This window comes from Sciurus vulgaris, assembly GCF_902686455.1.
Source record: "Sciurus vulgaris genome assembly, chromosome: 7".
NCBI lineage: Eukaryota > Metazoa > Chordata > Mammalia > Rodentia > Sciuridae > Sciurus > Sciurus vulgaris.
In genome coordinates, this window is record NC_136467.1 from 50,813,628 (window position 1) to 50,837,367 (window position 23,740).

The following is a 23,740-nucleotide window of genomic DNA, read 5'->3' on the forward strand; positions in this document are numbered from 1 at the left end:
GTAGTTTCTGTCCACCTCATAAGGCTGTCATCTGGAATAAGTGAGCTAATTCTCAAAAGAAGGTTATGATTTTCTTAGAATAATTCTGCTGTACAAGTTCAGATATTTTTAATGAACTTTGTAGCTATTGTTCCTGTTGCCGTTTTTACTGGTACCAGGGGCTTGCAGTAACCATGTCTAAAAGCCTTTGAGCATCACTTAAACATCTTTATTATTATTTTTTAATCCCCTTATTTCTTTGTTTCAGCTTGGGAATCATTTTGTTTGCTTAGCGTTTTTCACAGAAACGGCCAGATGTCTCTACAACTTGTCATTTCTGGCCACATACTCTGCTTTCTTCAGCTAAGATACCATGTCTGTTAAGGCTTTACTGGTCTGGAGAAACTGTAATTGTGCTGTTCTTGGCACACAACATGAAAAACACTGGAGATTAAAAACCAGAGAACTGGAGGTGAGGGAGGGCTTAAATGTCACTGTAGGTCTTTAACCTTTTTATATATAAAAATAAATTATAAACTTTTAGAAACTTTATATAAATTGCCTATTACCCATATGACTATTCTAATGAAAGATTATTAAAATATCCATTAAAGTTAGCACAGCTGAAGGGAAGGGACTCTGGGGTTGGAGAGGCAGTTAACCTTCTAACCAATTTAACTGCACTGTGCCTGAGGATTGAACCATGTGACTTCTCTTTCTCTGACCTTCCCAAAACAAAAGTGAGAAGTTACAACTTTTGAGATTCCATTCTGGCAGGCTTTTAGGTACTTTATGATGATATAGAAAACCAAAGAGGCATCCTGAATCTTAATTAACCCAGTATCTTTGGTTTCTCTGAGGAAGGTTTATTCAGAGGCTGCTCTGGTCTTGTTTCTTAGAATATAGTTTGAGATTCTACAAAACAGAATGAGATTTCACTTTTCTGTCCTAAAAGAGCCTCATTAGAAACTGCTAGCATGTTCTCCTCATTTCTCAAAAGTTCCAAGAGATTTCAGCTCAACAAGAGATTTTCCTCTGTGTATCTGCATGCACACATATGCATGCACCTGCCTGACATCTTGCTTTGAACAGAAATTATGGTGTTAGTATTTTACTGTTTAACAGGAGTTACCATTAAAAGTTATTTATACTTAAAAATGGACTTATATTTTTCCCAATCCAATTACATTTTTTATGAGAATTATATTTCCTTTATTCTTTTCCTCTTTAAAATGCATTGCGTGAATTAATTCATCTGCCTCCTGAAGATATTGATTACACTTCACTTTTGTAAAGTACTCAGTTATTCACAAAGTTCTACCCTGCAGTAACTTAGTGTTCATGTCATGACAACCCTGAGATAGTCACTGTTATCGTCACTTCGCAGATGAGGAAAACAAAATTCAGGTGGTTCCCATAATGAAACTAAACCAAAATGTAACATGAGTTCTTTTGACTCCTTGCAGAGTGTTCTTTGCACTTCACCATGGGTGACTTACTCATATTTGTTTAATTCTCCTCAGTGTCCCAGTAGACATAAAGGTACTTTGGAGGGTGCAATGAGAATGAGCCAGACATAGCATAAGAGGAGGCAATGGAAGGAGCTAGGCTGACTCTACGAATAAAAAGCTGGATAAATTAGGTTTCCCAAAGAAAGAAAACCCCAGTGAGCATATTTAAGTTATCTCTAGCTAGGGCAGCTGAACTCATAGTAGTAGCTTATGCCAAAGAGCAAAATCTCTATCAGAATAACTGAGTTAATCAAAAAGTCTATAAGTGCAATATTGGGGAGTGCAATATTGGGGTACTGGAGTCTAAAAATTCTCAGTGGCGATAGAAAAAGTAACAATCTCATATTTAGCCAGGTTTAATAGCCTACTGTATATAGATGACACGAGCTTTGCAATAGGAGGCTGACAGTCCTGTGATAGTCCCCTAAATCTTGGATTATCTCAGCAGCCTTCACACTGTCACTTTTCTTCTTCACTCTGCCTGCTGAGTACAACCACAAGGTCACTTCCTCACTTTACTCATCCATTTGTAGACTGCAATGTTCTTCCAAATTTTATTCCCAGATCCGTCCTTTGGCCTTAAATTATCTACATGACAGACCTTCCATTTCTACCTACCAATCGGAAGTATATTGGGCATGCTTTCCCTCAAATTCCACATCCACCAGAATCATCCTTCCTAGGAGGAGTCAGTAGGATCTGGGAGCACTGAAGGAGGAAACAGGAAAGACCATCAAGATCAGAGAGGAAGCAGACAAACACATGGACATGAAACTGAAGGCATATGAAGAGTAGTAAAGAGAGTGGCCAGACAGGAATAGATACGGGGTGACTGATTCTAAGGTGGAGAGAAGCTGACTACCATGCTGGGACCTTGGAAGGAAGGGTCTCTTCTCACAAGGGAAAGGAATCGGACTTGGTCCAGTGAACAACCAACAAGGGACAAAATAACTCACATTAGGAAAATTAATCCACCGACACAGACCTACACAGAGAATATATCCAAATTTGAGAAATAATGGAGGCACCAAGTTCCAGACAGAACAAGGCAAAAATAAATTAAAAGAGAAATAGTTTACTGGCATTGTCCACCAAAGAGAAAAATGTACTTTCTTCTGGTATTACAAATGCAAAATTAATGTAGACCCATTGAATCAGAATCTCTGAGGATGTTATGAAAACCTGCCATAGAGAACCACAGGCCTACGCAGCAAGGCAGAATGATTCTGGGCTATGTACCCTTAGGTTAGCTTTCTAAAACTTCTGAATCAGTCAGCAGGCTTAGCCCATTACCAGGATGGGGTAGTAACACACACTGAAGGCAGCAACAAGTACAAGCCCTTCTGAACAATGTCATACACATCTGTGGTGCTGGTTGACAGGAGCAAGAGTTCAGTGGAGGTGGGCAGGACGGAGGATCAGAGCAGCAGCTGGAGAATACTTCATAGAGGAACTTGGATGTTTGGGTGGGCTCTAACTAAGATAGACCGGTGAACCAATGAGCTAATGAAGTGGATAAAGCATTGCATAGTGCAATTTTAAACAGGAGGGTGTGAGCCCTGCATTTGAATAGCTGAGGAAGCCAGATGACTTGTCTCCACTTTGATTCTCTGTATGATGCTGGTGACCCTTGTCAAAGCCATAGGACAACCACATTTTACTTTTTTTTTCCTCCATCATCCCCATTTTGCAATAGGCCTTCCTCAGCCATGGAAGAGCTTTATTCTCTTATACCATTTGTCTGTAAATGCATATAAAATTCATTCACACTAAGATACAAAGGACACATAATCCTTTAGTGTGGAAAGCTAGTAAAGCTCTGTAGAGAAATGTTACCTGTAGAACCCTATTTCATTCTTACTACAGCATTTCAACAAGGATCAGAGTCCCCTGTTAAAAACCTGTGGCCCTAAATGAGGACCTTGGACATCAAGGAGAGAGGAGTCTGATTCTCTCCATGAAGCTCTGAACCACAGCCCAGAGGTTTCTGACTTTGCCTTCACCTTACCTGCCAGTTGTATGACCACAGATAAGTGAGAGAAAATTGTGAGCTTCACTTTATCCATTTACGAAATGGAATGACACTTTCTACGTCACAGGTGTTTTTGAGAATTTCCTGAAATACCACCTGGACAATGTGCTTACCACATAATGAGCCTCAATACACCTCACTCTTTCTCTCTTCTTTCTGCCCCCTTTTACTTCACACAGGGAAAGCCCTGCTAAGTTGAAGACAGACCCACCCAGACCTCTGCAAATACCTCCTTACTACCTGCTCTTTGCTTTTGCTCTTCACCTTTTCTCTTTCCCCCTTGATCCTGTGTACAAATGCAGCTGCCTTCCTTTACTTTTCAAATTAGGCAAAAGTTGTCCCTCTTCAGTTTCTCTGTGCATGATGGTTCCACTACCCCAAATCCACTGTGTCCTACCCATGCCTCCTGCTTCTCCACCAGGTATGAGCCCAGGGGTCACTTCTTCAGGGAGAACTGAAGTAGACTCACAGTTACTCTTTCTCATTGGTTGTGTAATTATTCTCTGTTGTTTTAATAGCAATTGTAAGTGTACATATTAATTCTCTATATAGAACATACTGGCTTGCACTTATTGTGATGTGTCATGTATTAATCCTATATAGGTTTTCTGGCTTCATGTCTATCTTTTCATCAGACTATAGATTCCCATGGGGCAAGAACCATGTCTGTTTAGTTTACCATTATTCTCTGAAGCAACCAATACAGAATTCAGCTCATAGGGGATGTTCCATAAACACTTTCTGACTGTGTTGGATTAACATTGCTCTTATCTCCCCTTCTTGGGATGCTCTCCTACAGTCTCATTTCCAGTTCAGATACTATATTTCACAATCAACAATAGCAACAACAATAACAAATTCTCCGGAAGCCTATATTCTCTGATCCTTTCCATAATATTCTTCCCCCACATTTATTCATTCACTATTGTGAATTGGGGTTATGTTCTTTTGCAGAGAAAATCTTCACATAACAAACATGGAGATACCATTGCAGCAAAACAATTTCTAACCACGTCTCAGCTTCCTTCTTCTTGGATTACTATTTTGAGCTTCAATAAGAAGCAAACAACCTTATCTTGAAAAGGAGATTGGATTTATTTTTAATAAAAAAAGACTGAATTGGGAGCTTGCATTTTTTCCTAAAGTTTAATATCAGCACAAGAAAAGCCCTCCTTTCTTCGATTGGCCTTATTTCAGATATAAGAGAACAAAGCTTCTAGGCAAACTTTTTTGTGATGTAAGAGCAAGACTGATAACAGCAAAAGTGTTCCAATTCACTGAGGGCCAGGGGAGCTCACATATCAGGGGCCTTGAGTCGGAGCATGCTTTCAGAATCTGGGATCTGGCAGAGGACATAAGGAGAAACAGCAGGTTCCTCAGAGCCACTATTCCAAACATGCAAGGTCCTGAAAGTTATCATTGATAACCTCAGCAGGTAAAGAAATCACTATTGATTTCACTCCCTTCCTCCATTCACAACTAAAACAAAACAAAAGATGTGTAAGTGAAATACACCATTTGATATGCCCAAAATTATGGAACTGGAATTTTAACTGGTGAATCTGCCATTATTGATAAACTTCATGTTGCTCATTTTTTTCAATATTCTTTGAATTATTTAGATACATACACATTATATGTTTAAACCTATGCTTTTATTTTGACAATTGTCTAGCAGGCACTATCTAATGAATATCTTCCTCCTAAACCTAGTAGATGATCTTTTAGCACCAGACAAGTTAAAAAAAAAAAAAAAAAAAGAAAGAAAGAAAAAAAGTTAAGTTTGGCTAAATACCTGTTGTACCTCAAAAATTGACAAGGTCGTTTAGGCTCTGTTCTCCATACAACATCTCTTAGTCCCCTGTTGACTTGGTAACAATCAACAGAGCCTGTAAGCGACAACCACTAATGAGTGCCTTCTCTCCCCTCTCTCAGGCTGCAGCAGTCCTGAAGATTGATGGAGGGCCATGCTATTCAAACAGCAGGCGTGGCTGAGACAGAAGCTCCTGGTGCTGGGAAGCCTTGCTGTTGGGAGTCTCCTGTATCTAGTTGCCAGAGTTGGGAGCTTGGATAGGTGGGTGATTAAACATATATATATGCCCATATGACTTCAAGTGCCTTTTAATTTAAACTTCCTTAGATATAACTTTAAGTTTCTCCATTAGTTTCTCTCCCTAAAATTCCCAAGAAAAATGTTTTTTTCTGCAGCATTGATTTTGATTTATTAAGACTTGAGAAGAAGGAGATCCAACTTGCTCAAACCAGGCTATTCTGTCAAAATCCATTTGTATTCAGTATGCATTGACACTTGTTTTCAGAGAAGGGATAAAGCTGTGGACAGTAAAAAAAAAAAAAAAAATGTCATTTACTAGAGCACACTGTGGTCTATGTGCTTCTGGTGTTGACCCCTAGTTATAGCAAACAGTGATGATATAGTTATGCCTCTTCATTTTGAAATTTATGAGTGGACAATTAATGTGTTATCAGGAGCATTAAAATTATGTATGCGCCTGTAAAGGATCTCATCAAGTTTGCAATCCATTGCCCTGGAAAGATGGCTGCAGGCATGGATTTTTAACTATGTTAATTAGCTCTGGTTTTCAGGAGCTGAACATACCAGACAAGGAGGCTGTCACTCAGAGTAATTGCCCAGAAGGCAATGGAAAATCCATGGAGAGGAAATTACCCAGCTAGTGTTTGGCTCTAAATAGGCCAACAGTTAAGAGGTTCTGGACCTGCAGAAGTCCCAGAATATCAACTGACTAAACATGAAATGCTTCTGGACAGGTCTACATCAAGTATGATTGGCAGTATACAGAGGAGTTAATTTCTGAAATGTGAATCTTCTTTCTTTGCCCTTTAAAATTAATTCTTGTACTGGGAAGACAGAAGTACTTTCTGAGTTCAATTCCCATTACAAATGCAGCCACACTTAAAAATGAAAATATCTTCTTTTGAGTTCTATTTCCAAAATTTAAGCTTATCAATAGATCTTATCATTTGATCATTTGGTGGACCTTGTCTCTCTTCAGCTAGTATTATTTTTGACTCACAAAAATGCATCCCTTTGATGCTTTTCCATTCAAAATTTCTGAGTAAACTTTTTACTCAGTAGTCATCACCTATAAGAAAAGTGTGATTGAGAGTTTATCACTTAAGATCAGCAATTTAGGTAGTTTTCGAAAGTAGCACTTGGTATTAGTGAAAATCCTTGAGGTGGTACCATTTTCCATGTCCATAATGGAACTTTTATATCAAATTCTTCCCAACACCTTTAATTAACCTCCAATAATTTATTTTTTATTGAGTAACAGATCACTAAAACATTCATTATTAAGTTGATGATTCTTTTCATTTTTAACCTGTTCTTTAGTCTCTAATGGATAGCTTTTATAAGGAATTGGATGATTTAGTGGGCTTTCTCAAAACTCCTCACTTGAGAGTTTGAACAAATTGTGTCTGAAATTGACACAGCTTACTTAGGTTTCTGCTTTAGTAACTGAAGACCCTACTATCTGGAAAGGAGCTCAGATGACTGCTTACTGTTCCTTCCAGTCTTAAAATTCTATCTTTTGTGGTCAGAACCCATGATCAGAATCTGCTCTTCAAGAAGTGGAAAAAAATATGATATGTTCTCCTATCTTTATGTACTCTCTTGAGTTGGGGAGTCCTAAAAGCAATTGTTCTGCAGAGTATGATGTCTAAGGGAAGAAAGTAGAAAGAGAAAGGAAGTAAAGAAGGAAAATGGCCCTTTCTACAGGTAGGAAAATTTTATTGTAGTTCAATCAGGGCAAGATACCTATACCAGTCTCTTAACTGGGTTTCTGTGAGATAATTAAATCCTACAAAAAAAAGACAGAATGACTATTTCCTCAGTTCTCCCAAGGAAAGCATCATTCTAAATGCTCAGGAGAGAAGTCCACCAATGGATATATTAGTGAATTAAGGCTTAATTCTCAACCAGAACCCAAGAAGAACTGAAAGATGAAATTATTATATCTATCTCAATCGATGTCACAATTAAAAATATATCTATGTATCTGTTAATAATTTTATTTATTCCATTAAAACCCTAGTGTATTAATCCCATTAACAAATTTATAAAAATATAATTCATGCTTCTGTAAAGCATTAACTGTGGTAAATCCTCTTTTTCTAATAGTTTTCTTCATTTTCATGCTTTCAATAAGCATGAATTGTTTTAAAGAGCATAACAAACAAATACTGTGAAAAAGTAATATATGTTAATATTTTTCCTTAGGTGTTATGATAGAAAACTATTAGAGCACACACCAAAACCATTCCCCTCAGTTCCACAGAGCAAGCTGGCATGACTCTGAGATGCAACAGTATCTTTTGGGAAAAGCAAGTGACATCTCATTGTCAGAGAGGGAGAGATGAAATGTAGATTACTGGGATAACCAAAAGCTTTCAGTTGGAGGCACTGGTTTGACAGTCATCTTAACCAGTATATACCCTTTGCCCAAGAAGGCTAAAATTCCTTCCCCAATCAACCTAGGAAATTATAATGAATTTCAGTTAAGTTTTAGTCTGTATGTACAAGGAAAGTCAATTTGCTCACTATATATTTTGACCATGCCAAATTAAAAGTCACTCCTGTCTAATATTATTGTGTCTGTAGCCACATCTTTCTGAGAAAAATAGAGGTGGTTATTCATAATTCAGGGTAATATTGAAGTGGAAATCCTCCTTTCTGGCTCTGTCCACTACATTCCTTCCCTGTAAACTCCAGTCCCTGACTTAAATGTACTTGGCAATGAAGATCTGAGGTTTCTGGCCCCATCAAGGTCTGGTTGATTTCTGGTCACAGTTGTGGTAGATGATATACAGCACTCGCTGATGGTAATTGGGTTTGTTCCCACATTCAGCAAAGTGAAAACCTAATCCTGACCTCTTTAAATAGAAAGAGAAAGAGAGGCAGAAGAAATATAGTACCCTACTGGCTATCACCAAGGCCAAGGGCAGAAATTCTCATAGATTGAAAAGCTCAGCATGTACCAAGACTGGAATTTTGCAGGTTGATGTTGCAGACAGCCAAGGGTAGAGATTGGGACCTCTTTTCAGATAGTATCTCAAAGATTTTTAAGAGCCATGTAATTGTAGCTGAGCTGCAAGAAAAATAAAACCACATGGAACCAGAAAGAAACGGCCTCCTCTCTGCCCTTCAGCCTCCCAGCTGAAGATTATAATCTTCTCCCTTTCACATTTTCTAAATGATTTTTAACTGGTGAACTGTTGAAAAGCTATTAGTATGGCTGGTGTCACTTATCTGTCCTGTACTATGAGAACAAGTACAAGCTGTAGTCAATTAAGTGCTTGGTGAATAAAAATTTTAAGGAGCACTAATAAAAAAATCCCATCAATTATGTGTGCTCCATTTAATACAGGGTTATTTAAAATAAAAATTTCCAAACATATGTTCATTATGGATTGCAGCAGGCTAGGAACCAGTTATTTTATTTATGCCTTGAAAGTCTTAGTCTGACTAGGGAAGCAGAAAAATGAGAAGTTAGTTGCAATGAGCTTCTTATGATGTATCTCTGTTGCTTGCAGGCTACAACCTATTTGCCCCATTGAAGGCCGATTTGGTGGAGCCCGCAACCAGGCTGAATTCCCACTCCGCGCCCTGCAGTTTAAGCGTGGCCTGCTGCATGAGTTCCGGAAGGGCAACGCTTCCAAGGAGCAGGTTCGCCTCCATGACCTGGTCCAGCAGCTCCCCAAGGCCATTATCATAGGGGTGAGGAAAGGGGGCACAAGGGCCCTGCTAGAGATGCTGAACCTCCATCCAGCAGTAGTCAAAGCCTCTCAAGAAATCCACTTTTTTGACAATGATGAGAACTATGCCAAGGGCATTGAGTGGTATAGGAAAAAGATGCCTTTTTCCTACCCTCAGCAAATCACAATTGAAAAGAGCCCAGCATACTTTATCACTGAGGAGGTTCCGGAAAGGATTTACAAAATGAACTCATCCATCAAGTTGTTGATTATTGTCAGGGAGCCAACCACAAGAGCTATTTCTGATTACACTCAGGTGCTAGAAGGGAAGGAGAGGAAGAACAAAACATATTACAAGTTTGAGAAGCTGGCCATAGACCCTAATACCTGTGAAGTGAACACAAAATACAAGGCAGTAAGAACAAGCATCTACACCAAACATCTGGAAAGGTGGTTGAAATACTTTCCAATTGAGCAATTTCATATTGTGGATGGAGACCGCCTCATCACTGAACCTCTGCCAGAACTTCAGCTCGTGGAGAAATTCCTAAATCTTCCTCCAAGGATAAGTCAATACAATTTGTATTTCAATGCTACCAGAGGGTTTTACTGCTTGCGATTTAACATTATCTTTAATAAGTGCCTGGCGGGCAGCAAGGGGCGCATTCATCCAGAGGTGGACCCCTCTGTCATTACCAAATTGCGCAAATTCTTTCACCCTTTTAATCAAAAATTTTACCAGATCACTGGGAGGACATTGAACTGGCCCTAAAATAATACCATACAACACTGTGTGTTGTGCCTGGGGACACACAATGTCTCCTCTAGATTAAAATATGCACTTTTCTTAGACACAGCTATCCACGTCATTTTTCCATGTAAACTTGTACATAATGCAGTGTGTGACCAAATATGATATCAGTTTTTTTTCTACTGAAAATTTACAAAAAAATAAATAAACAAATAAATTGCAGTCTGCAAAGTTGAATCTTTTAAGCTATTTACAAAAAAGAAGAGGTGATGGTAGGGGAAAAAGTGACTTCAGCTATTGTCAAAGAGTTAAGTCTTTCTTTGATTCAGAATTTGTCACCCGCCATTTTCATATATGAAGCCAAAAGATGAATGTGTGAAAATGTACCAATGGCTGTGAAACTTCAGGAAGTAGAGGATTCAGTTATGAATTTTTTTGTCCTAAGGGAAAGCTGGCTCTTTATTCAGATGCTGAATTGGTGCCATGAAACAAAAAAAAAAAAAAAAAAAGCTATTTTCTTATCATTTAAAATAATGTCTTATCTCATAAAATTGACATTGTTCCAAAGTTCTTGTGGTGATTTTGCACTATTGTTTTCTCCTATGGGCCATGGTGTCACTTGTAGCATGTCAATCACACATTGGAAAGTCAAGTCCTTTTACTTCCATGTTGTATGTCAAGAAAGAGAAATGTCATGTATATAGTGTATAATGTTGTAAATACCGATTTCACACTAAGTAATTCTATTTTGTAAACTGGAATATGGCTATTTAATTTATTGTGAAAATTAAATTTATTGTGGTATTTAAAAATGGAATGGATTAAAATTACTCTATGTGCAAATTTTTTAAAATTCATTTTGTTTTATGTGCCCCTGCTGGCTTCCAGAATGGAAGCTGTTTATGTGCGTCTGAGGGCACTTGGAAAGGATGCTTCTCCATTGGATTTCTATACCCTTGTGAAAATGTATTTACCAATACAATGAGGTTGAGTATATATTTTTAAAAATCTCAACAGTCTGAAAATCAAGTAATAATAGCCACTTCAAAAAACCCTAACATTGCTGTGCTACAACTTTGTAACAGTTAATCTACTTGCAGTTGCTGCTGTGCCAGAGAGAGAGGAGGAATATGTTAACAGATTTGAGGCATAGAAGAATCACAATTTTACCTGAGCCTCAAATCAAAGTCAAAACAGTAGATAAATTAAATAAAATAAGATTAGAAAACTTGTGCGGCCTCTGTACTGAAAAGCTGCTGGTACTTCAAAAATGAATACGAGTTCTCAGAATTCTCTTTGAGATGAAAATAGATCAGTCTGCTCAGAAATGATCAAATGGCCTCGTGTCGCTATGACAAACATAAACATATGGCTCCTATTTCCACCCAGAGAAATTAATGCTAAATTAGGTGTCTCCCTAACATCAGATGCACTATATCATGCTTAGATATAATTCGGAGAAATGTGGAGAGAGGTGTAACAGTCACAACAAAGGGATCGTTTTCTCACAATCATCGTTACTTATCCTGTGGAAGACATCTGGGAGAGCTTTGTTCAAAATCACTGAGAGTGCCTAGAGAAATCAGCAATCACAATGGATCCCCCTTTATTGTAAGAAGTGTTGATTTTCTCTATAAGTTGTTTATCCTGTCCAGTGATTTGATGGTGGATTTTTCTAAATAAATAGCCCTTTCCCCTCCAGTGTCAATGTATATTGGTTCTCAAGCTCTAGCCTTGGTAATCACCTCTTCTATTTGAGTTAGTAGTGACGCACTTCTCTCAGCATGATACAGGCATGACACCAACAGGTAGCTGCTCATTCACTCTAGTGACTCCAGAGGGGAAGCCTCAGGTCTAAGGATCAGTCACTTTTTTCCTAAGTCAGGAATAACATCTACAGGAGCCTGGTTGCTCATTTCCCTCATCTCTCAGATAACCATCAGAGTACTCTTTGTATACTACATTTCATGACATAAACACAGTCCTGTCATTAATTTCATAAAAATATTCCTAGAGCTCTGCACAGCTCACACAGTTTTCTACCCATGACTGTCAAAGTATGGCCTAAAGTATACTGATGCTTCAAAAATTCAGACAAGTTAATGAACTGAAACCTTTCAGTCATATTTTTAAATTTTTTTACTTGTTTTAATCGGTTATACATGACAATAGAATGCATTTTGACACACACATTGTACATAAATGGAACATAATTGAGTCATACCAGTAGTGTAATCACACATGAATACACGGTGATAATGTTTGTCTCATTCTAACTGTTCCTCCCATCCCCACTGTCCCACTCCTCCCCTCACTCCCCTCTGCTTAATCCAAAATTCCTTCATTCCTCCCTACCCACCCCCCACCATGGATCAGCATCTGCCTATCAGAGAAAACATTTGGCCTTTGGTTTTTTGGGATTGGCTTGTTTCACTTAGCATGATATTCTCTAGTTTCGTCCATTTACCTGCGAATGCCATAATTTCATTGTTCTTTAAGGTTGAGTAATATAACATTGTGTATATATATCACAGTTTTCTTTATCCATTCATCTTTTGAAGGGCATCTAAGTTGGTTCCATAGTTTAGCTATTGTGACTTGAGATGTTATGAACATTGATGTGGCTGTGTCACTGTAGTATGCTGATTTTAAGTTCTTTGGATGTAAACCGAGGAGTGGGATAGCTGGGACAAATGGTGGTTCCATTCCAAGTTTTCTTAGGAATCTCCACAATGCTTTCCACAGTGGTTGCCCCAATATGCAGTCCCACCAGCACTGTATGAGTGTATCTTTTTCCCCACATTCTCACCAACACTTATTGCTTGTGTTCTTGATGACTACCATTCTAACTGAAGTGAGATGAAATCTTAGAGTAGTTTTGATTTGCATTTTTCTCATTACTAGAGATGTTGAACATTTTTCATATGTTTGTTGATCAATTGTATATCTTCTGTGAAGTGTCTGCTCAGTCCCTTAGCTCATTTATTGATTGAATTATTTGTTTTCTGGGTGTTAAGCTTTTTGAGTTCTTTATGTATCCTGGAGATTAGTGCATTATCTGAGGTGGGTATGGTAAAGATATTTTCCCATTCTATAGACTCCCTATGTCATTCATTATTTCCTTTGCTGAGAAGAAGCTTTTTAGTTTGTATCCATCCTATTTATTGATTCCTAATTTTACTTCTTATGCTTTAGGGGTCTTATTAAGGAATTCAGATCCTAAGCTGACATGATGAAGATTTGGGCCTACTTTTTCTTCTATTAGTGTTCTAGTGCCTAAGTTTTTGATCCACTTTGAGTTGATTTTTGTGCAGTGTGAGAGATAGAGGTTTAATTTCACTTTGTTACATATGGATTTCCAGTTTTCCCAGAACCATTTGTTAAATAGACTATCTTTTCTCCAGTGTATGTTGTTGGTGCCCTTGTCTAGTATGAGATAACCGTATTTATGTGGATTTGTCTCTGTGTCTTCTATTCTGTACCATTGGTCTACATGTCTTTTTTGTTGCCAATACCATGCCATTTTTGTTACTATTGCAGTATAATATAGTTTAAGGTCTGGTATTGTGATGCCTCCTGCTTCACTCTTCTTGCTAGGGGTTGCCTTGGCTATTCTGGGTCTCTTATTTTTCCAGATGAATTTCATGATTGTTTTTTCTAGTTCCATGAAGAATGTCATTGGGATTTTAATAGGAATTGCATTGAATCTGTATGACACTTTTGGTAGTATGACCATTTTGACAATATTAATTCCTCTTATCCAAGAACATGGGAGATCTTTCCATCTGCTAAGTTCTTCAATTTCTTTTTCAGTCTTCTGTAGTTTTCTTTGTAGAAGTCTTTCACCTCTTTTGTTAGATTGATTCCCAAGTAATTTTTTTTGAGGCTATTGTAAATGGGGTAGTTTTCCTAATTTCTCTTGTAGTGGATTCATCACTTATGTATAGAAATGCATTTGATTGATGGGTATTAATTTTATATCCTGCTACTTTTCTGAATTCATTTATGAATTCTAGAAGTTTTCTGGGGGAATTTTTTGATCTTCTAAGTATACAATCATGTTGTCGGCAGTGATAGTTCTTCTTTTCCTATACATATTCATTTAATTTCTTTCGTCAGTATGATTGCTCTGACTAGAATTTCAAGGACAATGTTGAATAGAAGTGGTGAAAGAGGGCATCCCTGTCTTGTTCCAGTTTTTACAGGGCATGTTCTCAATTTTCTCCTTTTAGAATAATGCTGGCCTTGGGCTTAGCTTTTACAATGTCAAGGTATGTTCCTACTATCCCTAGTTTTTCTATTGTTTTGAACATGAAGAGATGCTGTATTTTGTCAAATGCTTTCTCTATGTACATCGAGATAATCAGATGATTATTGTCTATTGATGTATTGCATTTATTTATTTCTGTATATTAAACCAATCTTGCATCCCTGGGATGAACCCACTTGATCATGCTGCACTATCTTTTTAATGTTTTTGTATGTGATTTGCCAGAATATTTTTGAGAATTTTTGTATCTATGCTCATCAGGAATGTTGGTCTGAAGTTTTCTTTCCTTGATGTATCTTTGTCTGGTTTTGGTATCAGGGTGATATTAGCCTCATAGAAGGAATTTGGAAGGGTTCCCTCCTTTTCTATTTCATGGACTAATTTGAGAAGGATTGGTGTTAATTTTTCTTTGAAGGTGTTGTAGAACTCTGCTGAGAATCCCTCTGGTCCTGAGCTTTTCTTGGTTGGTAGGCTTTTGATGGCATCTTCTATTTCATTGCTTGAAATGGATCTGTTTAAATTGCGTATGTCCTCCTGCTTCTGTTTGGGTAGGTCATATGTCTAGAAATTTGTTGATGTCTTTGAGTTTTTCTATTTTATTTGAGTATAAATTTTCAAGAATAGTTTCTAATTATCTTCTGTATTTCAGTAGTGTCCATCATGATATTTCCCTCTTCATCACTTATTTTAATAATTTGAGTTTTCTCTCTCTTTCTCTCTGTTAGTGTGACTAAGGGTTTATCAGTTTTATTTATTTTTTCAAAGATCCAACTTTTGTCAGTTTTTTCAGTTGTTTCTTTTGTTTCAATTTCAAGGATTTCAGCTCTGATTTTAATTATTTCTGTCTTCTGCTCCTTTTGATGTTGATTTGTTCTTCTTTTCTTGGGACTTTGAGATGTAATGTTAGGTCATTTATTTGCTGACTTTTTATCGTTTCAATGTATGAGCTCATTGCAATGAACTTTTCTCTTAACACTGCCTTCATATCGTCCCAGAGATTTTGATATGTTGTATCAGTATTCTCATTTACCTCTAAGTATTTTATTTCTTCCTTGATTTCTTCTTTTATCCATTTATCATTTAACAGCTTGCTATTTAGTCTCCAGGTGTTGGAGTAGCTTCTATTTTTTATTTTGTCATTGATTTCTAGTTTCATTCTGTTATGATCTGATAGAATGCAGGGTAGATTTTCTATTTTTTGTATTTGCTGAGAGTTGCTTTGTGGTGTAACATATGGTTTATTTTAGGGAAGGATCCATGTGCTGCTGAGAAGAAAGTGTATTTGGTTGATGATGGATGGAATACTCTGTATATGTCCATTAAGTCTAAATCATTGTATTATTTAATTCTATAGTTTCTTTGTTTAGTTTTTGTATGGAAGATCTATCCTTGGTGAGAGAGGTGCATTAAAGTCACCCAGTATTATTGTGTTGTTGTCTATTTGATTCTTGAAATTGAGAAGGATTTGTTTGATGTATGTAGATGCTATGTTGTTTGGGGCATATATATTTATGATTGTTGTTTCTTGTTGGTGTATGATTCCCTTAAGCAGTATGAAATGTCCTTCTTTATCCCTTCTGACTAACTTTGGTTTGAAATTCACTTTGTCTGATATGAGGATGGAAACCCCTGCTTGTTTACACAGTCCATGTGAGTGATATAATTTTTCCCAACCTTTCACCTTCAGTCTGTGGATGTCTTTTTCTTTGCAGTGAGTCTTTTGAAGACAACGTATTGTTGTATTGTTGATCTTTTTTTAATCCAGTCTGCCAGTCTATGTTTTTTGATTGATGAGTTTAGGTCATTAACATTCAGGGTTATTATTAAGATATGATTTGTATTTCTGGTCATTTTGGCATATTTTGGGTTTTTAATTTGACTTAGTTTCTTCTTTGATTGATTTTCCTTTAGTAGTTCTTCCCTTTGCTGGTTTTCATTTTTTTTTTTTTTTTTTTCATTTCCTCCTCACGGACTGTTTTGCTGACAATGTTCTGTAGTGCAGGCTTTCTAATTGTGAGTTCTTTAAACTTTTGTTTATCATGGGAGGTTTTTATTTCATCTTCAAATCTGAAGCTTAATTTTGGTAGATATAAAATTCTCAGCTGGCATCCATTTTCTTTCAGAGCTTGATATATGTTATTCTAGGACCTCCTGTCATTGAGGGTCTGGGTTGAGAAATCAGCTGAGACTCAAATTGGTTTCCCCCTGTAAATACTTTGATTTTTTTTCTCTTGCAGTCTTTAAAATTCTATCCTTAATCTGTATGTTAGTCATTCTCATAATGTGCTTGGTGAGGGTCTGCTGTAATTTTGTACATTTGGGGTCCTGTATGCCTCTTGTAGTTGATTTTCCATTTCATTCCTTAGATTTGGGAAGTTTTCTGATATTATGTCTTTGAAAATATTGTGCATTCCTTTGGTTTATATCTCCACACCATTGTCTATTCTGATAAATCTTAAATTTGGTCTTTTCATGTTATCTCATATTTTTTGGAATTTCTGTTCTTGGTTTCTTACCATCTTCTCTATAAAGCCAACTTTATTTTCAAGAGTATATATTTTGTCTTCATTGTCTGAGGTTCTGTCTTCCAAGTGGTCTAATCTCTTGGTGATAGTTTCCATTGAATTTTTAATTTAGTTTATTGCTTCCTTCATTTTGAAGATTTCTGCCTGATTCCTTTTTATAATCTCTGCCTCTTTATTGAAGTGATCTTCCACTCCCTATATTTTCTCTCCAATACCATCCTTTATTTCAAAGATCAATCTAACTATGTATTTTTTAAACTCCTTCTCTGACATTTCTTCTCCTGTGTTGTCTATGGATTCTATTGTTGGAACATCTTGGTTTGGTTGAGGCACTTTGTTCCCTTGTGTTTTCATGTTGTCTGAGTGTCTTCTCATCTAGCAGTGTGGAGCTGAGGCAGTACAGATTCCACCCTGTAATCTTTTAGTGTCCCTGAAGTCTTTCAATTTCTCACCTTTAAGGGGGAAAACAATATTAACAGCATTCAATGCAAATGATATACCACCTTAAACCAAATGGCTCCTATTAAGGCTTTTACATTTTTGTCACAATAGACAGAAATGAAATGTTCAATTATTATCTACAATATAAATGGTAAGTTTCCTAAAAGGGTTTACCACTTCAAATGATGGACAATGAGGGAACAGAAGTAGTGTAAGATGTGATGTTTATGAGGGAGATGGAGAAATTATAGAGATAAAAATTTATAGTAAGAGCAAGTGAGGAATTAATAGAGGTTGGCTGTTAGTATGAGAGAAGTGAGAAAGAGAATCTAGGGAGACAAGTAAATGAGAAAAAAAATATGCACAGTTTTTTTTTTTTAAGTAAAAATGTAAGAATACACAACAGAACTGTCATATACTATTCAGACAGACCATTCCTCAATAAATTGATGCATGAAAAATAATTGGATTCAAAGATGGTAGAGGTGTGAGAGAAAGGGTGAAAAAAGAAAAAAGACAAAATACAGAGAAAAGTCTCAGTGGAAAATTGAATGATTGTTTCTGTTGGCTTTCAAAATTTTTCTCAACTTCCCTTCTCTGCCAATAGGTGGGATTGTCTGAAGTTAGATGTTAGCTCCAGTCCAGTGGGTGTTGGATGGGTTGGGTGGATGAACCAATAGCAAGATGCCCTCACATCCTCTTACAGTCTTCCCACCTGTTATAGCTGGCCCCTTCCACCCCACACACTTCGGTCCAGTTTTCTCCAGTTTCTCCAACCTGGGCTCCCCACAGGGAACTGCCCCTAGTCTTCACCTTTCCATAGACTTGCCAGACCCAGACTGGCCCACACAAACCCAACTGCATTCTGATGGACCTGGGCTTCAGCTTCCCCAGGCTCTGACTTGCTGAAGTCCCAAGATCTCAATGCCCTTTCAATTTGCAGAGAGACCAGCAGGGATGCACTCACACAAAGGAGCAACCCTGCAAAGAGGCAGCGAGATGGCAGCTGCTACCACAAAGAGCAGAAAGATCTCAGTTGCAACTGGACCTACAGATACCCCAATATGTGTCCCCAGACAATGGTGGCTGCCCCCAGGAGATGGCAGCGGTAGCGGTGGCAAACCTGCAGGCCCTGGCTGGCATTCCAAGATATCAGCAGCCCCTAGTAACCAAACCTGCAGGTACTGTGACAATGGACTTCCAGTCAACAGAGGGCAGCAGGCAATCCGCTGGCAGTCTGCAGGTGGTCTGCAGGCTAACAGCGGACTATTGGTAGGTGGACGTCGGGCAGTGGGCAATGGATAGGTGAAAGGCAGCGATGGGCAGGCAAAAGGTGGGCAAAAGGGTAAATGGCAGATGATATACAGCGATGAGTGAGCAATACCCACTCAAAAGGTAGGCAATGTGCTGCCAGATGGCAGGCAATGGTAGTGGATGATTGGGGGATAAACAGCAGGGGTTTATGAGCAGTGAGGACTGCCTCACAGAGAAATAGTATTTCCTCTGCTTGAATCCTGAGTTATGGATCCACAAGGAATGTAGCCTTCCTCTAGTCCACCATCTTGATTTCCTCTCTCATTTTTATATTTCAAATTTTTCTTTTCCTATTTGTAAATTATAGATGATTATATTTATGAAATGATTTATGATTTTGTAATATAAAGTGTAAATGAAGCTCATTAACATATCCATTGCCTCAAATATTTAACATTTTTGTGATCCAAACCTTAAAGATTTTCTCTGTGATATTGAAATGTATAGTATTCAATTATTGGCTACAGTCAACATGCCATCCTTGATTAAAAAGAAAATCAGACTTATTCCAACTTATTTCTCCTACCTAATCAAGGTTTTGTACTGTTACAAACAGTGCATATCAGTTTATTCCAAGATTCCATTTGGCCTATACCAACATCTATAATTTGTTATTTTTAGTTCAATAAGCTAGTATTTCTTCATCATACCCCAGAAAACAGAAAGTACTGTGATTTCCAGGTGTTCTCCTTCCTAAATAAGTTTGAGAATTATTTTAAATCTTGAAGCCTTCCCACAGAGACCCAAAGCAAGAGGCCTAGTGCAGGAGAATTTGGGGTGGCATGTTTCATTTCAATGAAAAAACAATTACAGCCACTGCTGATTAAGACAGATAGGGGGAAATAAAAATCCTACAGTTTAATAGCACACCTCCACTGAAGATTGTAAACCTCCTGGTTTAGAAAAATGTTTCCTGTTGTCATCAGACAGGCAACAGGCCTCTAGAGAAATCTTCAGCTTGTTACAAGTGCTCCACTAGGACTCTCTTTAATAGGTTTACTCCTTTTACATCATGAACACCTTGCTTTCCTTCCAGGGCCTTGACAGCACCATACTTTGTCAAAACTTCCAAATGCAAAAAGAAAAACTGTTTAAGCAGTAGTGAGATTCCTGAGGAATCATAAAACTGAAACGATACCATCTTGGAAGTCAACGAGTTCCAATTGTAATTATATAAATAGCTCATGTTAGAGAGAGAGACTAGGAAACAGAGAGAAAAAAGACAACCTATAGATGGACATCCTCAAACTCCAAATCCATCATATACCCAACTTGAAACCACCACATGTAAACACTAAATTGATTAAGTTACTGACTTTTTCCACAAATTATAATATGGCATATGAGAAGTCTAAGATATTTTGATCCTTAGTTAATGTATAGTAAGTCAAAGGCTTGTAATCTCATGTGATCTTAGATTTGGTACCTTCATATTGATGGGCTATCAGGAATAGCCATTTGCCAGTCCAGCTTCTATTGACAAGGCTGATGCAGGTTTGTAGGAGCTGCACCTGGAACAAGGGCCCTCCTGAAGGGCAATCTCAAGGACCCATGGAGAGCATCACCTGGGATACTGAAGACATATTGCTGCTAAGAGAATGTGGGAACAAGTGCAGTCCAAATTCCAGGCTTGCTGATAAGCTTTTGCTTTGTTCAATTAGCTGTTTGCTAAATCGGATTGCTTTCATAAGCCTAACTTGAGAATTTTGCAGGGATGGGGAATTGCAAATGATCATAGCATCTTCCTTCTGAAATCTTTTGTGCTCTTTTCGCACACTCAGCAGCCATTTTCCACTAAGGAGAATAGTCTACAGTTTAAGCAAAACAGAAAACTTTGCAGAATGTTTATTCCTCCTAAAATGACTAAGTGCTGCAAAAATCTTAGCAATTTGAGCTAACAAGGTGGAAATATAGAACATTTTAAAGCAAATTCATTGCAATTATTGCCAAGTAGGCAAAGTGACAAACAATAGTAACAATATATTTAAAAACAAATACCTAGTTACACCTGATTCACTAAACTTCTATTAATTGGCTTGTTGGATTTCTTTTCCAAGTTGATATTATTCAAGTATTTCAAATAATGTCTTTTTAAGTTGGTCATTCAAACCCCCTAGCATCTGTTTATTAATTTGTGTAGTAAACTTTTATAGCTAATCCAAGAATGAAATTTAGACCAAAATATCATTGTTGGGTAAAGTTTCAATTACGGTACTTTACTATCTTATAAAAAAATAATTTCCTCACAATTTAAGATTTCTTTCCAAGGAAATTTTACTGTCCCTTTTATGAGTAAAAGTGTTATTGCCTAACAGTTAGAAGTGGATTTGGGGAATGATGGCAATATGCATTTCCAGTAGAAATCATCTGGTTGATATTCCAAGAGCAAGTGTTTGTTATTTAAAGGCAGCTGGGTTGAAAGTCAGTGCTCATCCAGATATATCAAGTAGGCAGGAGCACGCTTGGTACCTTATCAGACTAGTTCTATCATGAATTTGAACAGTATCAGTCTACTAGATTTGGGGAAGCTGTTGGTAAAAAGATTTATTATTTGTAAACATATGTGTCATCCCCTTCAAAAATATCCTGTCAAGAAGTTCACAAGTCACTCCCCATAGACTATAACTAGTTCAGAAAACTAGCTTACCTTGCTCATTCCTATATGCACATACTTCTGATTTGCATTTCCTTTGCACTAATGAGAACCATCTTTAAGACCAACTGCAAACTGCCTGTTTCTTTGGTAAGACCACTTAAAATTCACCTAGAGATTTATACAGTGAGTATCAAAGAACTTGTAATTGCTGCATGTCAGGTAAGCTAACACTAGGTCCTAAAATTAACTTTAATTCACTGTTTAAAAGTGAAACTTTCTGCAAACCAAGATGACAGTGTGGCCAAATCAAGAGAATTAGCAGTGTGAACAGGTGAGTCAAACTTCAAAAGTTGCAGAAGAAAACTAACTGGTCAGCCTAAAGATGAACAGAAGGCTTCAATGGAGCCATGCAGGAAGCTCACAACTTCTCACCAGGCCTGGAAAAGCAAGCTTCTCACCAAGCAGGAAAAGTACACTTGGAGGATGTATAGCAGAGGAAAGACTGGCAAGTCAAGGGAAGATGGAACACAGGTCACATGTAAGCGAAGGTGGAGGATAAGGATGAAAATGGTGGTGCTAGAACTCTCCAGACCCTAGGGAGTCCAGCCACCCCACCCCGAGGGGTCCCTGCCAGGAACCACAGCCATCCTGCCTCCTGGGGTCTGTACCCAGCTGATCCTCAGAAACTAAGGGCTTAAGAGTGGGGAAAAAAAATATCTCCGAAGTTTCCTTTCAAAGAGAAAATGATCAAATAATCAGTGTGCCATAGAATAGCTATTTTCCTTTCTACCCTTCTTTAGTTTGGTTCTCTCACTTATCTTCACAGACACTAGCTTTGTTGAAGTTTATGGTATCTCCATATCTAGCTCATTTCCCCTCCAGGACTGAGGAAAAAGTGTCTTTCCAAAGTCAACTCTAGGTATATTGACCATGGGAGGGTCATATTTTCTTCTTACCACTGAGCTGCTTCCTACAGTTCTACCCACTTTGAGACTCAATCAGGAAACATGGGAATGAAAAGAAAACTGGAAGTTCTTCTGCAAGGGAGTTAAAATTGTGTTTTCAAAAATCACCAGGAAATTTATTTATTTCATTAAAAGCAAAGCAAATATAAGCTAAACTTCTGGGTAAATAGAGCAAGCCAACTTGTCTCTTGGAATGTGAGCTTCCCATTCAATAGGAGGATCAGAATGGGACATTTAAGTTCTTTCATATGACATTGTGCCTCTCATGAAAGCAATTACTGGAGCACTCCTTGTGGCCCTGAACATTCAGAGTCAGGGGAATGAAGGTAGAAGGGGAAGGAGGTATTGACTCAAGGAACTCTACTGTCCTTGTGCATACAACTTCTCCAAAAAGCTACATGTCTGCATTTTGTATTTGAAGGATATTCTTTGTCATCATTCCCTTACAACTGAATTTCCTTCAACGCACACTTACTCTCAACTTTGCCTTTCATTTTACCTCTCCCTTCCTTCATTAATTAACTTTTGCCACAAAGACATACCACCCTCAGAACATCTCATTTAGATCATGATTCTATTGCTTGGCAAGACAATTCTGGTCTGACCTTGCTTGATTGCTCTCTTCTGGACTCTCATGTACCTGTGGTTTGTAATGTTAGCTAGTAACCAGATATCAGAAGGGGTCGCTTTTAAATATCTGGTATCTTGAGCTTCTTGATTGGTGTTATCTTCCAGTGCTGGCTATTGGTTTGGTGACAAAGGTTCCTGGGCCCTTGTGTTTCTTATCCCATAGTAGACTCACCTGGGTTTCTCATGGTAGCCAGAATGATCTAAAGACAGCAACAGAGGGAAAGTTCCAATGCACAAGCACTTTTTAAGGGTCTGTTTTCATCATGTTTGCAATTTTCTCATAGGCCAAAGTAGGTTTAGGACCAAGCCCAGTGTCTGTGTGAAAGGAGACTCTGTAAGAATGTGGATATGGAAAAGGAATTATTCTTTTTCAAACAGTATACCATATCTCTTATCCTTGACTTTATCTTGATGAAAATTATAGTAATTTTTGTAATGATTTACTAAACTTTATTTTCCTTAATTCCTAAAGAAACATATAATGCATATAAGAATGGCATAATGGTACCCCTTATTTTGGTCAGTTTTTCCGTCACTTGACCAAAAGACTTGACAGGAACAATTTTAGGGGAAGAAAAGTTTATTTGGTGTTCATAATTTCAGAGGTCTCAGCTCATAGATGGCCAACTTCATTGCTCTGTGCCCAAGTGATACAGAGCATCATGGCAGAAAGGTGTAGAAGAGGAAAGCAGTTCAGAACATGGACTCAGAAAGCAGAGAGAGACTTCTCTCACCAAGGACAAAATATAAACCCCAAAGCATGCCCCATTGACCCACCTACTCCAGCCACACCCCACATGCCTACAGTTACCACCCAGTTATTACCTATCAGGAGATTAATGTGTTGATTAGATTAACAGCACTCATAACCCAATCATTTCAACTCTAAACTTCTTGCATTATCTCACACATGAGCTTTGGGGTGACACCTAATGTCTAACCCGTAACACCCTTCCTCCAAAGATATCTACATATTAATTCCAGGAACAT

The 23,740-nt window shown here is 37.7% G+C and overlaps 1 protein-coding gene across 2 annotated transcripts in view; it reads left to right on the forward strand.

The window, feature by feature from the left end:
- HS3ST5 (heparan sulfate-glucosamine 3-sulfotransferase 5) overlaps positions 1–10,226 on the forward strand; it is a 276,493-nt gene extending 266,267 nt beyond the window's left edge. For both annotated transcript variants that reach the window (XM_079148058.1, XM_079148059.1), the window contains exons 4-5: positions 5,458–5,596; positions 9,097–10,226. In XM_079148058.1, the coding sequence (XP_079004184.1) occupies positions 5,490–5,596; positions 9,097–10,030 (1,041 nt within the window). In that variant the 5' untranslated portion in view covers positions 5,458–5,489 and the 3' untranslated portion in view covers positions 10,031–10,226. The remainder of the gene's footprint in view (positions 1–5,457; positions 5,597–9,096) is intronic.
- Positions 10,227–23,740: the final 13,514 nt, after the last annotated feature.